Source organism: Anguilla rostrata, chromosome 3 (genome assembly GCF_018555375.3).
Source record: "Anguilla rostrata isolate EN2019 chromosome 3, ASM1855537v3, whole genome shotgun sequence".
NCBI classification, from domain to species: Eukaryota; Metazoa; Chordata; class Actinopteri; order Anguilliformes; family Anguillidae; genus Anguilla; species Anguilla rostrata.
In genome coordinates, this window is record NC_057935.1 from 19,679,982 (window position 1) to 19,692,613 (window position 12,632).

The following is a 12,632-nucleotide window of genomic DNA, read 5'->3' on the forward strand; positions in this document are numbered from 1 at the left end:
GGTCCAATAAACAAAATAATGGGTAAAACCAAAAAAAAATGTTTCAAAGCAGGACATTTTGACAATTTTATGTTTTTAAATATAATTTACTTTCTGCCAAAGATTTCCAGAGACTGCGCAGATCAAACCTTACTGAAAGCTTGGTAAAGCTCTCAACATTTGAAAGGCAGATATGTGTTCTGAAGCTGGTGACAATGTGAATATACACACCGGAGGTCAATAAAGTCAATCACTCGATCAATCATTCAGTCAGTTAATCAATCAATCTCATCCAAGATCTGACCATGGTGACAAGTCTCTACCCACTGCCATACCTGACCTTCCCTGTGCAAAGTTGAGAGATTATGATCAGTAATGTTACTAGGGTTATACATGTATAGTGCAAAATGCCAATTTATGGGCAAGACTGCATCAGAAATGATGGTACAATGTTAAAGGAATATTGTAGCCTGATTTGATTTGTTTATGCAGTGGTATAAGTTTATAAGGGACGGATCTAATTGCAATGTGATCGCACATCTGACATGAACAACCCAGCCGTACCCCAGATTGCACATGTTGAACTGATGAATAATTGTTTGTACACTCGTAGAGATGAGCTTAAGCACAGATAATTAGCTTCTTTTGTGCAAAGATCACATGACCGACAAAGCCACAGTACGCCATTCTGTCATTTATCAGAGACTGACAAAAAAAACTGTATCTTCAGCAAAACATGCAGGACCCTGGGTATTTAGCCAAAAAAGAGAAGATATGTAGACATTTTGATATATCTGCATGTAGAGAAAGCAAAGTGGATATGTATGAAATGGCATATCAAAAGACGGGCTGATCTCATTGTAAGCACATAAACATGCTCTTACTGCACCACTACCTCCACTCCTCCCCTCTTCCGTACTTATTTTCAAAGCCATTTATTTTTGCTACCATTTCTATGGCTTCCAAAACAGGAGGAGAGAGTAAATCCAAGAATAATACTTTACAAATTCATAATGTGCCATTATCCTGATGGCGTTCTGCAGACAAAAAAAAAAAAAAAAAATTACATGAGCTATATATTGTATTGAGTCCACAAATAAATTACACCCATCCCTTAAGAGATGCATCCCAATTTGGAAAGCTGCCAAGGCATGTCAACCTGACAGACTTAAATCAGAAATCAAATCGGCAAATGTGATCTAAAATAAATGAATAAATAAATAAAAATAACAGTCAAGGTCTACACCATCTATCATCCAACTAAAGAATAAAATCAGAAGGCAACACTGTTTGGCAAGTTCATTTTGGTGACTGGTGAACTTGCCAAACTGCTTCTGAAGTAAAACCTTCCATTCAATTTTGATTTAAGATAAAGGACAGATGTGAACTGAATCAAGACCACAAATGAAACGTTAGAGAAAAATAAAAATCACTTCTCAGGAATTTGAAATGGTATCTACGAGGGTTGAACTGTAAATGAACTCTTAAAACCTCTGAAAAAGATTCAGTTAGGATTTCATATTATAAAGACACCTGTTTTATTTATTTTCACATTAATTTGAATGCCTAAACATACTTTGAATGTTGATTCTTAACTGTATAAATGCCTTACTATATTATTGCTGTGAATCGCCATACCGTGTACAACCCAAAGACAATACTGACAGAGGATGGTAATCAATTTAACCATATTGCTTTGCTCTTGGTTCATGACCCATAAGCCACGGAGAACACTGGTTATGTTGCCATGCATCTGCACATTTTTCTTGAGAGTTGTGCGAGGGGGGAAGGGGGGGGGGGGGGCTGAGGTAGGGGGTAAGAACAGGAAATCCCCCCTGGGCCGGCTTACCCCATCATTGGATCCACAGCAATTCCTTTTGGGTTCTGAAGGTCCAAGTCAATTATTGTGACACATGTCTCCCCATCGCGGCTGCACACGAAAATCCGGTCATTGACACGATCCACAAAGTAGAAGTTGCCCGTTAACCAGTCGATGGTCATTTGCTCCACATCTACAAACAAAAGAGAAGCAATGTCTGACTGTAAATTCTCACCACACAGAAATAAATAAGGAGAGTGGCAGAGCCAGAACAGTTATTGAAGCACTTTAGACAAACAGCAGTTGTAAAGCTGTCAAACAGTGAGGCTTTTGGCAGAGGAAACAAAACATAATGATCTTCAATAAAAATTATACACAAATAAAAATTGTTTTGGGCATATTATTGTACAAAAGGCTAAATATGAGTTCTCCAAAAACAGAGTGTGGTGCCAGATGCCTGCCTGGAAGATGAGCATGTACTCATCAGCTTTCATAGGGAGTTGGACAGAACAGAAAGACCATAGCTACCATCCGAACAGAGGTGAGTAATGTAAAGGCTGTATGAAGGCTCTGAGGTCTGTTGCAATCAATGGGCTGAACTCCATTGATAATGTTGACGTAATAACACTATTAAAGGGATATTTTGGTATAACGGAAGAAATTTTGTGGAGCTTACCCTATTGTATTTTCATCACGGAAATACTAGCAACGTCACATGTACCTGTTGACCTGTTGAGCAGTTGTACCTGTTCACTCCTATTCATTTTTGCGATCTTGTCAAAATGAATCGTTTAAAAAAATAATTTTAAGCTCAACAAAATTACTTGTGTCATACCAAAGTGAAATACCCCTTTAAGGTTCAGGGCATTGTTTGACACCTCGTATCATTTGTGCAGGTAGATGCTACATTGAGATAATTAACCATAGGTATGTTGATTTAAGGAGAACTGGTAGTACTTCACCTGGAAATCAAATCTTCAACCTTCTGGTTACAAGCCTAGTTTCTTAACCACCACCCGGCATTCACAGTCTTCCTTTTTGTAATTTTTTTTTTTCCCTCAAATTTTTTCATGTTAAAAGAGTTTCCGTGTGCCATCAGCAATCCAGGTCAGGGCTGCTGCAGCTTATGTGCAAGTTCTGTTCTAACATACGTCCCCTGAAGCCTGAAGCCACAGACTATTTTCCACACAACAGGCCACACAGTAGTACTTGACTGCAAGCGTCTACTGCCTACTGAAACTGCCATTTTGATACAATTGGTACCCCATAGACTCTTGGCAAGTTAGCAGCGGAGGCAAATGTAGTGGTAACCTTCAACCCAGCCTAGCTCTGGTGGGACAAAGCCAGTGGTGAACTCAGTTGGAGCCCCTCTGTCCAGTATTATGAGTGAAACAATAAAGTCTTCCAGGGGCATTACACAGAAATCGCATTGGAGTCCTTTGCCACGTGGTGACTTTGCCAGTGTAGTATAATGGACAGGGAACTGAGCGTGTAACCTAAGGGTTAAAGGTTTTATTTCCAGGTAGGACACTGCTTTTCTATCATTGAGCAAAGAACTGAACCTGAATTGCTTCAGTATATATCCAGCTGCTGAAATGTATACCACTGTATGTAAAAATGCAAAAGTCGCTCCGAATAAGAGCTGCTAGATGCATGTAATGTTATGAATTTCTGGGCGGGGGTTGCAGGAAATTCACAGCCCTATTTATACAAAGGCAGCTTACCTGACTGGAGTTACCTGAATATCTTCATGATATTGTTTTTTTTTTTATTGCAAGGACCAATCACAATCATTTGCACTTGCAGTGCCACAAAAGGTGGTGGTTGGGTCTGCTTATATATTGGTTGTGGATATGCACATTAGCATTGGTATAAACTCAGAATACAAAGGGAGGTTTCAAGCCAGTTTCTGAAGGGAGGGGGCATTAAACCAAACAGACAACTGAAGTCTGAGATTTCAAACCTCCGGTCTTCGAAAGAAATAATAATAATTCAAATTATCACTTCAAAAGCTCAGTGGGATATGCATACCCCTTACATATTCATGGAAACGTTCACTCACAAATGTAAACAGAACAACCTTCAACGCCTGTTGTCTTCTTCCTTCTGGGAGAAGCCGCACTGCACTAGTGAGGCTAAATAAACTGACCTGAGGACATTAAGCATATGCTGACTGCCCCGTGCCATGCATTTTCATTAAGAACGGCAGGGAGGACTTCTACAGTACAAACTGAAAAGAGCATGTTCAACCAACATAACTATTCACATTACATTTTAGCAACTTAATGTAAAGGCATCTGCTGTTTTAGCATGATTGTCCATGTTGTAAGGGGTAGTTTCATTCTGAGAAAAAAAGGTTCACAATCATAGCTGCTTGAAAGATCTGGACTACCAGTAGGGTTTGTGTGTTCCAAATGTGCTTAAGTTACAGAGTCTGTAAAACTGGATGAAACTCCCATTAGAAGTGCAGATAATTATAAGCAAATAAGACACCTGCCTTCCAGCTATGCATAGTAAGTCATAACATGAAAGTGTCACTCTTGCCCTTTCCGAGGGAAGGGTGTAACCATATAAATGTGGCCCTTGCCTTTAAGAATTTTGTAGACTGAAGATGGAACAACTCTTTTTAAATTAAATCTGAGGTGAGGGCATGATTAACAACGAAAGTTGTCCTGTGTCCATAACATCAGCTTCCGAGACACAAAACATTCTCATTAGGGACGGTCTAAAGATGCAAATCTGGGGATTCTGTGCCGACTTCAAAGATCTGCCAAAGTCTGTTTGCAAAATAAAACAAGCAATGTCCTTATATCATTTCAGCTGTTGCATCACTCAACATACAGTGCCATCGAAGCCAATGACTGTGGTGTTGCGGATTAGAGGCTAACCTTGTTTTGATCCCCCGGATCTCTAACTACATGTACTGAGGGAATATTTATCTGCATTTTTATCACTCATTTATTCTTTGACAAAGATGATTATGGCGAACCTACCTTGAAAGAACTATCAGGTTCAGTGTGCACTTGGCATACTAAAACAGGCATTGCCCCTGGGATTTATTTACAAATAAACTCTCCTTTTTTTTGAGAAAACTCTAAACTTGAGCTGCATGTAAATGGAAATTACAAAGAAAACATAATATATTTTTCCCCTTTCCAAAGAGCAGTACTTATGGAGTCCCTAAGGGAATTGGGTGAGGGAAAAAAAAAGAAAATATGGGATCTCATAAAACGTTTGAGTTTCCAGAGAAAAGGATATCTCAACAAAAAAGTACAAAAATGGCAAGTTACTCACACATATTGCACACAAGCAATATATATTGGCTTGTACATGAACATGAACCACATGACCGTCTAGCTTTTGACCATCAATTGATGCAACTTTGTCATTCTAGAGCTCTGAGAAATACTTTTCTCAGGCGAACACAAGAGTTTTGTGAGGGAACACAAGAGCTTTGTGAGGGAACACAAAAGTTTTGCGAGATCTGGCAAAGGTTTTGTTTTTTTCCCCCTTACCCATGTCCCTTCAAGGGCTCCATTCAGTACTACACTACGAACCAAAAATTCCCATTCAAGATATATACGGTCAGCTATGCTGAATAAAATCAAACCTAGATTCCTAACTGCGATGAAGGCCGTGTTTCGTTAGGCTTCATACCAGACATTGCTGCAGCTGTCCTGAAATTAAGGTCATGACTAAAACCGGTCAATTTTCTGGACTCTCTGGCTGATTAAATGACATTTGAATTAAAAGCATTTGAAACCTATGCCTGTTTGTCTGAACACTCACTTTGCAGATTCTGCCCGGTTTTAATTTCTCGCTCCTCTGAAAAACCTTTCAGCTTTGTCATCTTCGCGCACTGGAGCCGGCTCGAGGACTCTGTTGAAGCGACCCAGCACACGGACTCCTCGTTGTGATTGAAATCCAAGGCCAGCGTTCCATTTGTGTCCAGCGACTTGACGTTCGGCACCGAGGACCCGTTTAGGTACATAACGGCAATCCGTTCCGAGTTTCCAATCAGGAGAACAGGCGGCCTGTCACCGGGCTCTGAAAAAGAAAGAGAGAACTGCATGAAGGATTTAATTACAAGGCAGCTTTCTCCTGTTGCTAAACCTGCAATGCCATTATCTCTTCTGAGGTACATCTCAATGAAAGTGCCCTGTGCTAACTTTATCAAGTCACAGATTGCAGGGCCTTTGTTCTTTTCATAACAATGTCATCAATCCTGCTGGAAAAAACAAACAAACAATATTTAGCTCTCACAGTGTCCATTGAATGGAGTCATACAATTCATAGATTTCTGATTTGAGAATGCAGAAGTAGTTTAAAAACTCTAGCACAAGTACTGACATAGATTGAAAAGAGGTGTGTCGGGATCACTTTTGGTATTTTAATAACACTAACAGAGGTGGTGTTTCAATTTGGAATGAATTGAAGGTGTGGCAAAAGTGCCTGTGTCCTAGCCAGCAAGCACTTTTTATATGAATTACATGACATTTATTTGGCAGACGCGTTTATCCAAAGCAACGTACGATAAGTAAATACCAAAGGTCATTGGAACAGCTACAAAACACAGGTCCGATAAGGTACAATACTCATTTTGTAACAGTTATTCATGGCCATGAACACATTAAGTCCAGTTCACACAGTAAAGATTACTCTCTGACCAAACCTATGCTAAGTGAAACTAGGAGGCATGACATGCTACAAAATCAAGATAATGATACAAAGTCCAATACAAGTGCTGGATAGAGGTAACATGAAAGTGGCAAAAGAGGTTTATGTGTAACATGAAAGTGCTATAGGAACAAAGTAGAGGGATTTAAGTAATAAAAAATGATCTCAGATTGGGATTGCCCCACAGAGTGGTGATAGTGGTGATGAATGAGATGTTGCCTCACGTATCATTTCCTACTAAGGCTGCTCATTATTATTACCCCTGCCAACAGAGTTTAAGGGGGTTATGTTTTCACCCCTTTTTTATCTGTTTGTCTGTCTGCCAGTTAGCTGGCTATCACCAACATTTATAAATGCATTTGCATGAAACTTTGTGGAAAGCTTAGTCATGGAGCCAGATTGCACAAAGGCAGGTTTGATAGTGTGCATAGCTACTCACAAAAAAGCATATAACCTCACAAATTCAGTTAACACTATGAAATGTTGTGAGAGGCAAACCCTACATTATTGGCCCAATCAAACAAATGTAGGTACCAGAGAGCTCATTCCTGACTATTAAACAGATTGGTCACAAATTTTTATTTTTTCATTTTTTGAAAATAGTAATTCCACAAAATGTCCACATGCATTTGCACTACCAGTATCAGAAGAATTAAGCCTGGATCGGGCAAGCCAGGCTTAATTTTAGTGCACATACAGTACCTGCTAATATGTACTTAAAATGGACAAACAAGAAAAGAGCCAGCAATATTACCACCATTTATGCATGCTGATTAGATTATCGGATTAGTGTCTTATTTTACAGTAATTGCATGAATCCGATAAAATATGTCACGCTTCTGTTTTTGGTGCCTTCTCTCTATTCCTCCTCAATTTGAAAGGTCTGATCCTGCTCACAATGCAATGTTTACTGCAATATCTGCTGTTGATTTGGCAGATCTTTCTGCTGCTGACAAGCATTTTCCTTCCCAGCCGGCCACAGTCAGCCAAGGCATAATCTAGGTTCAATACCAGATTATGGTGGCCCTACCATGCACTGATACAGTGCCTCAAAGAGTCAAAGAGAACAGTGCCTTAACAGATACCTAATCATGGGGCCCATCCATGCACTAGAACAGTGCCTTCATAGGTTGAGTCACTCAGAACCTCCTTACTTTTCTGCTTTCATAGGCTACTTTATAATGCAGTGGTAGGGCTTCAGAGTGGTCCAGTCAGTGTAAACATTTATCTGGACGGTAGGCTAGGCATTGTAGACACAAGCTTCGACAATGCCATTGGCCAACTATGACTGAGAAGACATAATGGGGACACACAAGACAACACGTCCCATCAGGGTCCGGGTCCAGGTCCAGAGATGAATGCCTCACCGGCGAATGGCTCTAGCTCTGCTGTTGTCCCGTGTGGATTTGGAAAGGGCATCGTGGAGCATTACTATTTCACACCAACTCCAGCAGCAGTGATCCTTTTACAGTGTGGGCGGCCAGCGACTTAAGGAACAAAACCAATTGAACCCAGAAGAAAAAAGTGTGTGTGCATGTGTATGTGGGGGTTGGGGGGTCTAAAAAATAATAATGCAAGCTGGCTTTCTGCTCAGTGGATGCTTTCTTTAACCTATAATCAACTGGTATCAAGGCATCAAAGTAACCGCTACTCTTCTGCCGAGCCACAGTTAAAAGACCAAGGGTCAGACTAACTTTATAAGGCTGAGATTTGTGTTTTCAATCTTGCACAGTTACATCCTGCGCCTACCACTTCTGTCTCGTGTACAAATTACCCTGCAACTCCTTATTTGTTTTGTTGGGCTATTTCTCTGAAAACTCTGAAAGGCTAAATTCCTGAAAATTAGGAAATTAATCTCGGAATTTACAAAATTACAAGTGTAATGGAGGAACACGTTTGCTAAACTGCCTTTTTGCCCGCCCAAAAGACGGTTAGAACATTATTTCCCACATTATTATCACATTATTTCTGAGACATTACTGAGCTCTGGAAAAGTTATCTGTCTAACTCCATAATTTTTTCCAGAGTCTGTGGGTGATTTACTACGCCGGGCAGCCTAAGACGTCCGCCACACACTTCTGGGGCCTAATTGACCGTGTGAAATTCCAGGTCCCAGAGTTCAACCGGTGGAGTTGTGATTTATCCTACTCCCCTAAGAAAGTCATGAGGCACTTTACTAATACTTGCAATAAATCAACATGTCTGTTTTCAAAGCCCCTTTTAACATTATCTTCCAACATCTACTTCTTGGCCCTGTAGTTCCTCTTGCTCAGGGATACAGCCGATGTAACTCATCAATGCTGTCATTCAGGAAGGCTTTTCGAAAAATCCAGCGCACACCTTTCCAGCGATCCTCTGCTGAGATAGAGCCGCAGCTCTTGTCAGTTTCAATCCCTGAACAACGGCTGTGGAATCGCTTCCAGAAAAAAGCTCCACAGCCTGGATCATTTCAGTGTTTACCGTACAAATCATCAAACAGGGCAAAATATTATTGCCCCTGTTATCATTGTCCCCAATGACATTCAATATTTGCTGGTTGAGCTAAATTGCCTGTCAATATTTCCACCCATACACAAACACTTGCATGCACGCCAATAAGTGCCCACACAAAACATACATTTTCTGCATGGAATATAATAATTCAGATTTGACGTAACACATGAAAGGTGTTTACACAGCAGAGATTACACACGCACGCACATACACGCACACAAAAACTCAGTTGTAGAAGTGACTATGAATGCAATTATGGTAACTCCTCTACATGGTTGTGAGCACACAAACTTTTCACTGAGTGGTGGGGGTTATCTTACCAAGAACAGCTGCATCTGTTTTACCTGCTAAGTACCAAGACTACCAAGACCAGGTTCAAGCCTACTAACTCAATTGCCCAACTGTCAACCACCTCTTTCTACCAGCTCCCAAAAGGAACAACCATCTCGAAACACTCCATGAAGCTACAGACCTTTTTTTTTTTTTTCTCCCACAACTCCTGGACCATTGGAGCAGCAAAGCCCTTTCCTTGCAAGTTCCCAGTGGAATTACCTCTGTGCACCACAGGCTAAGCAGACGTTGATCCATGATTCTGCCATGGTTTGCTCTGGTCTATTTTAAGCACTCCTCGGCTGGGGAGAAGCCAGCCTCAGGACCCCTTGTCTGGCCTTCCCTCGAGACCTCTGAGTAAACCAACAAGTTATTATCCTTGCCTCAGAATCTGTTACAATGCAAGATCAAGGTTAGGAGAGTGTTTTCATTTCATTGATTCATCTGAAGTGTTTTGTTCATATTACCTTCCATTTGAGGCACTTAACTATACTTAATAGGTTAACTGACTTGTTGCTTAAATGCATGCGCAGTGTAACAATACAAGACATGCAAGGTCGAAAGAAATATTTCGTTGCATACCCCTTAACTGACTGAACCCCTTTGATGAATGCATCAAGTCTGCAACTCATGGACATCACTGAGTTCATAATGTGATCCTTTGAGATGTTCTGCCAATCTTTTTACCACAGGATCTTTCAGTTGTTGTGTGTTTGCTGGGATCAAGACTTCAGTTCCCTCTTGACCAAGTGAAAACAATGCTCAATGGGATTAAAATCTAGTAACTGAATTAGCCACGTCAAACACTTTCACTTTTTATTCCTGACAAACTTGTTTTAGGTTCTGGTTGATTGTCTTGCTGCAAGACAAATGTTTGTCCAATTCGTTTGGTGGCATTCTTTTGAATATTGGTGGACAGCCTCTGGTTTGGTGTATTGGTCTCTCTACACTTCAGCTGTCATTATGTTGCTGCCATCACTAGTTACATCATCAATAGAGACCACTGAACCAGTTTCAGATACAGCCACACAGGCTATACTTTCACCATGCTTGGAAGATGAAGTAATGTACTTTCTCCACACTTTCACCTTTCTATCCCACTGGTAAACCATTACTTTTTTTTCTTATCTGTCCATAAAACATATTTCCAAAACTCACCAGGCTCATCATATATATATGTTTTTCAAATTCCAATTTCACCTTTCCATCATTGGTGCTGATGAGAGGTTTAGATCTGGAAGTGTAGCCACTGTAATTTTCCTCTCTCAGTCTTCCACACAGTGTTCTGCAATACTTTTACCGCTAATGTATGGAGATCAGAAGCAATTACTCGATGACAATTTTGGATTTTTTTCAGAGCTCTTATAATCATCCTGTCAACACTTCCCTATGTCTTTCGTGGATAGCCTTATTGCTGGTCATTACTAAGTCCTACACTTGTTAGTTTCTTATTTAAGACATTCCACACTGTTGACTTTGAAAAACACAAACATTCTGCAATCACTAATTGATTTTTCCTTTTCCTTCATCTTCACAGGTCTCTTGGTTGTCATTCTCTGGCCCTCATCTGCAGTTTTTTTGCCATGTATCTTTTAGATTATAAAATAGACTGTACAAGCACTTCCAGGGGATACAGTATAACCAATGCCCTGACACGAACAGCTTTCCATTTATATATTATTAGAGTAAAATATGGTAAACCTGTTAAATTTGAAACTGCTGACTGACACTTGTCCCAATACTCATGCTGACTTGGAATAGGGAGACTTGACTCATTTAGTGGCAGTGTTGCAATATAGTTTAAATGAATGCAGTTCTAATTTTGCCTCATCATCGTTGTTTGATTTGAAAGACAAAATTTGATTAGTACAGAAGAAAAACAATCAATTTGACATAACTGCCTTCTACATTTAACTGTATCCAGGAATACAAAGTATAACAAGTGCATGGGGAGTAATGTACACAGCAGACTTGACTCTATTTGATGGATTTGGACAAAGTGAATGATTCATAGTGCAGGTAGCTGGATGCCAGCAGTATTGAAACAGTCAGTACCATGCAGTGCAGTGGGTGTGAACTCAGTTGCTGATGAGTTCTACTGCATGTGGGAAGAAACCATACCTATGCCTGGTTGTTGTTGTGCCAATGGACTGGCAATGCCTTCCAGATTTGTTTTGGTTTTCTCTTTATTGTGTTTGTATAAGTCCCAAAATGTGTCATAATTTGTTGTGTGTATATGTATGTCTCCCATATGGACTAAAATGTCCATGCATTAATTTGAAGTACGGAAATAAAAAGGTGAGAAACTGTGGATCAGTTAGCCAAAAATTTCAACCTGTAGCAAAGTAGGTTTAAAGTAGGTTTCATCAAAATATTACAACATTAAGAAACTTTAAATTTGTGTTTCTTTTTTTTGTTCGCAGCCTCTGTGTGCATGCATGTTTGTGTGTGAGTGTGTGTGAGAGAGAGAGAGCGAAAGAGAGAGAGAGAGAGAGCATAAAATGTTTATTTATGTAACCAGCTAAAGGTGCAGTATAGAATATTATTTTAAATGTAATAAAATATTCAGACATTTAACATGTTTCTCAGAGTTTGCAAGCCCCTACAGAGAATCCAGGCTCAAATTTATTTGCATGAGTTCCTACAACAAATGGAAGGCCCACATTTCCCATACATCACGGCCTCCCAATCCTTTTTGCTAAATTAATATTAATGTAGGTGAACGGCAAGTTCAGTTAAGTTTATGGGTAATGATATTCAGCTTATTCCTGGTAGGAAACCAGTCACATTGATTAAAAGCACCAAAGATGCGTCTCTCCTGCAAGGTGCAATGTGCTTCGAGCTATTTCCAACAACTGCTGTTCTAGCTGCTCACAGATTCCCTTGTGTCATGCAGTACAAACTTTAAATTTACAGGACACAAGGATTCTTATTCATCATATATTTTTTTTATATTGCTATTATTTTTTATTATTTATTTTCAGAAACTACACCACATCCACACTGTGACCTCTGATCACCACACATGCAGTGCACAGTATAGTGTTGTTTAATTCATGTGCTAACGTTCTCAACAGCATAATTTATTAATGGAAATAAACAATATTTACATCAAAAAAGCATGGTGCCTTCTAAAGTATACTCCAAGCAATATTCAGGAATTCCACACAATCAATGGTCTTATTGTCATTTTGTCAGTATTGTCAGAATATTTAATGAAACTACAAATCAAAAGTAGCTTGGTGCACTCGTTCAGAAACCAATCCACTGGGACGCATCTTGGTTGTTAATGTGTGATGCACCTCAAAGTCTGAGCACTGAATTGTTATGTGCA

General features: G+C 39.8%; 1 protein-coding gene across 5 annotated transcripts in view; it reads right to left on the reverse strand.

The window, feature by feature from the left end:
- The window catches only part of LOC135250411 (low-density lipoprotein receptor-related protein 1B-like), a 398,366-nt gene that overhangs the window by 239,195 nt on the left and 146,539 nt on the right, over nt 1-12,632 (reverse strand). For all 5 annotated transcript variants that reach the window (XR_010328923.1, XM_064326657.1, XM_064326656.1 and 2 more), the window contains 2 exons: nt 5,588-5,845; nt 1,829-1,991 (listed from right to left, as the gene is read on the reverse strand). Coding sequence is in view for 4 of the 5 variants with exons in the window: in XM_064326657.1 (XP_064182727.1) it covers nt 1,829-1,991; nt 5,588-5,845 (421 nt within the window). In the remaining variant the exon portion in view is untranslated. The remainder of the gene's footprint in view (nt 1-1,828; nt 1,992-5,587; nt 5,846-12,632) is intronic.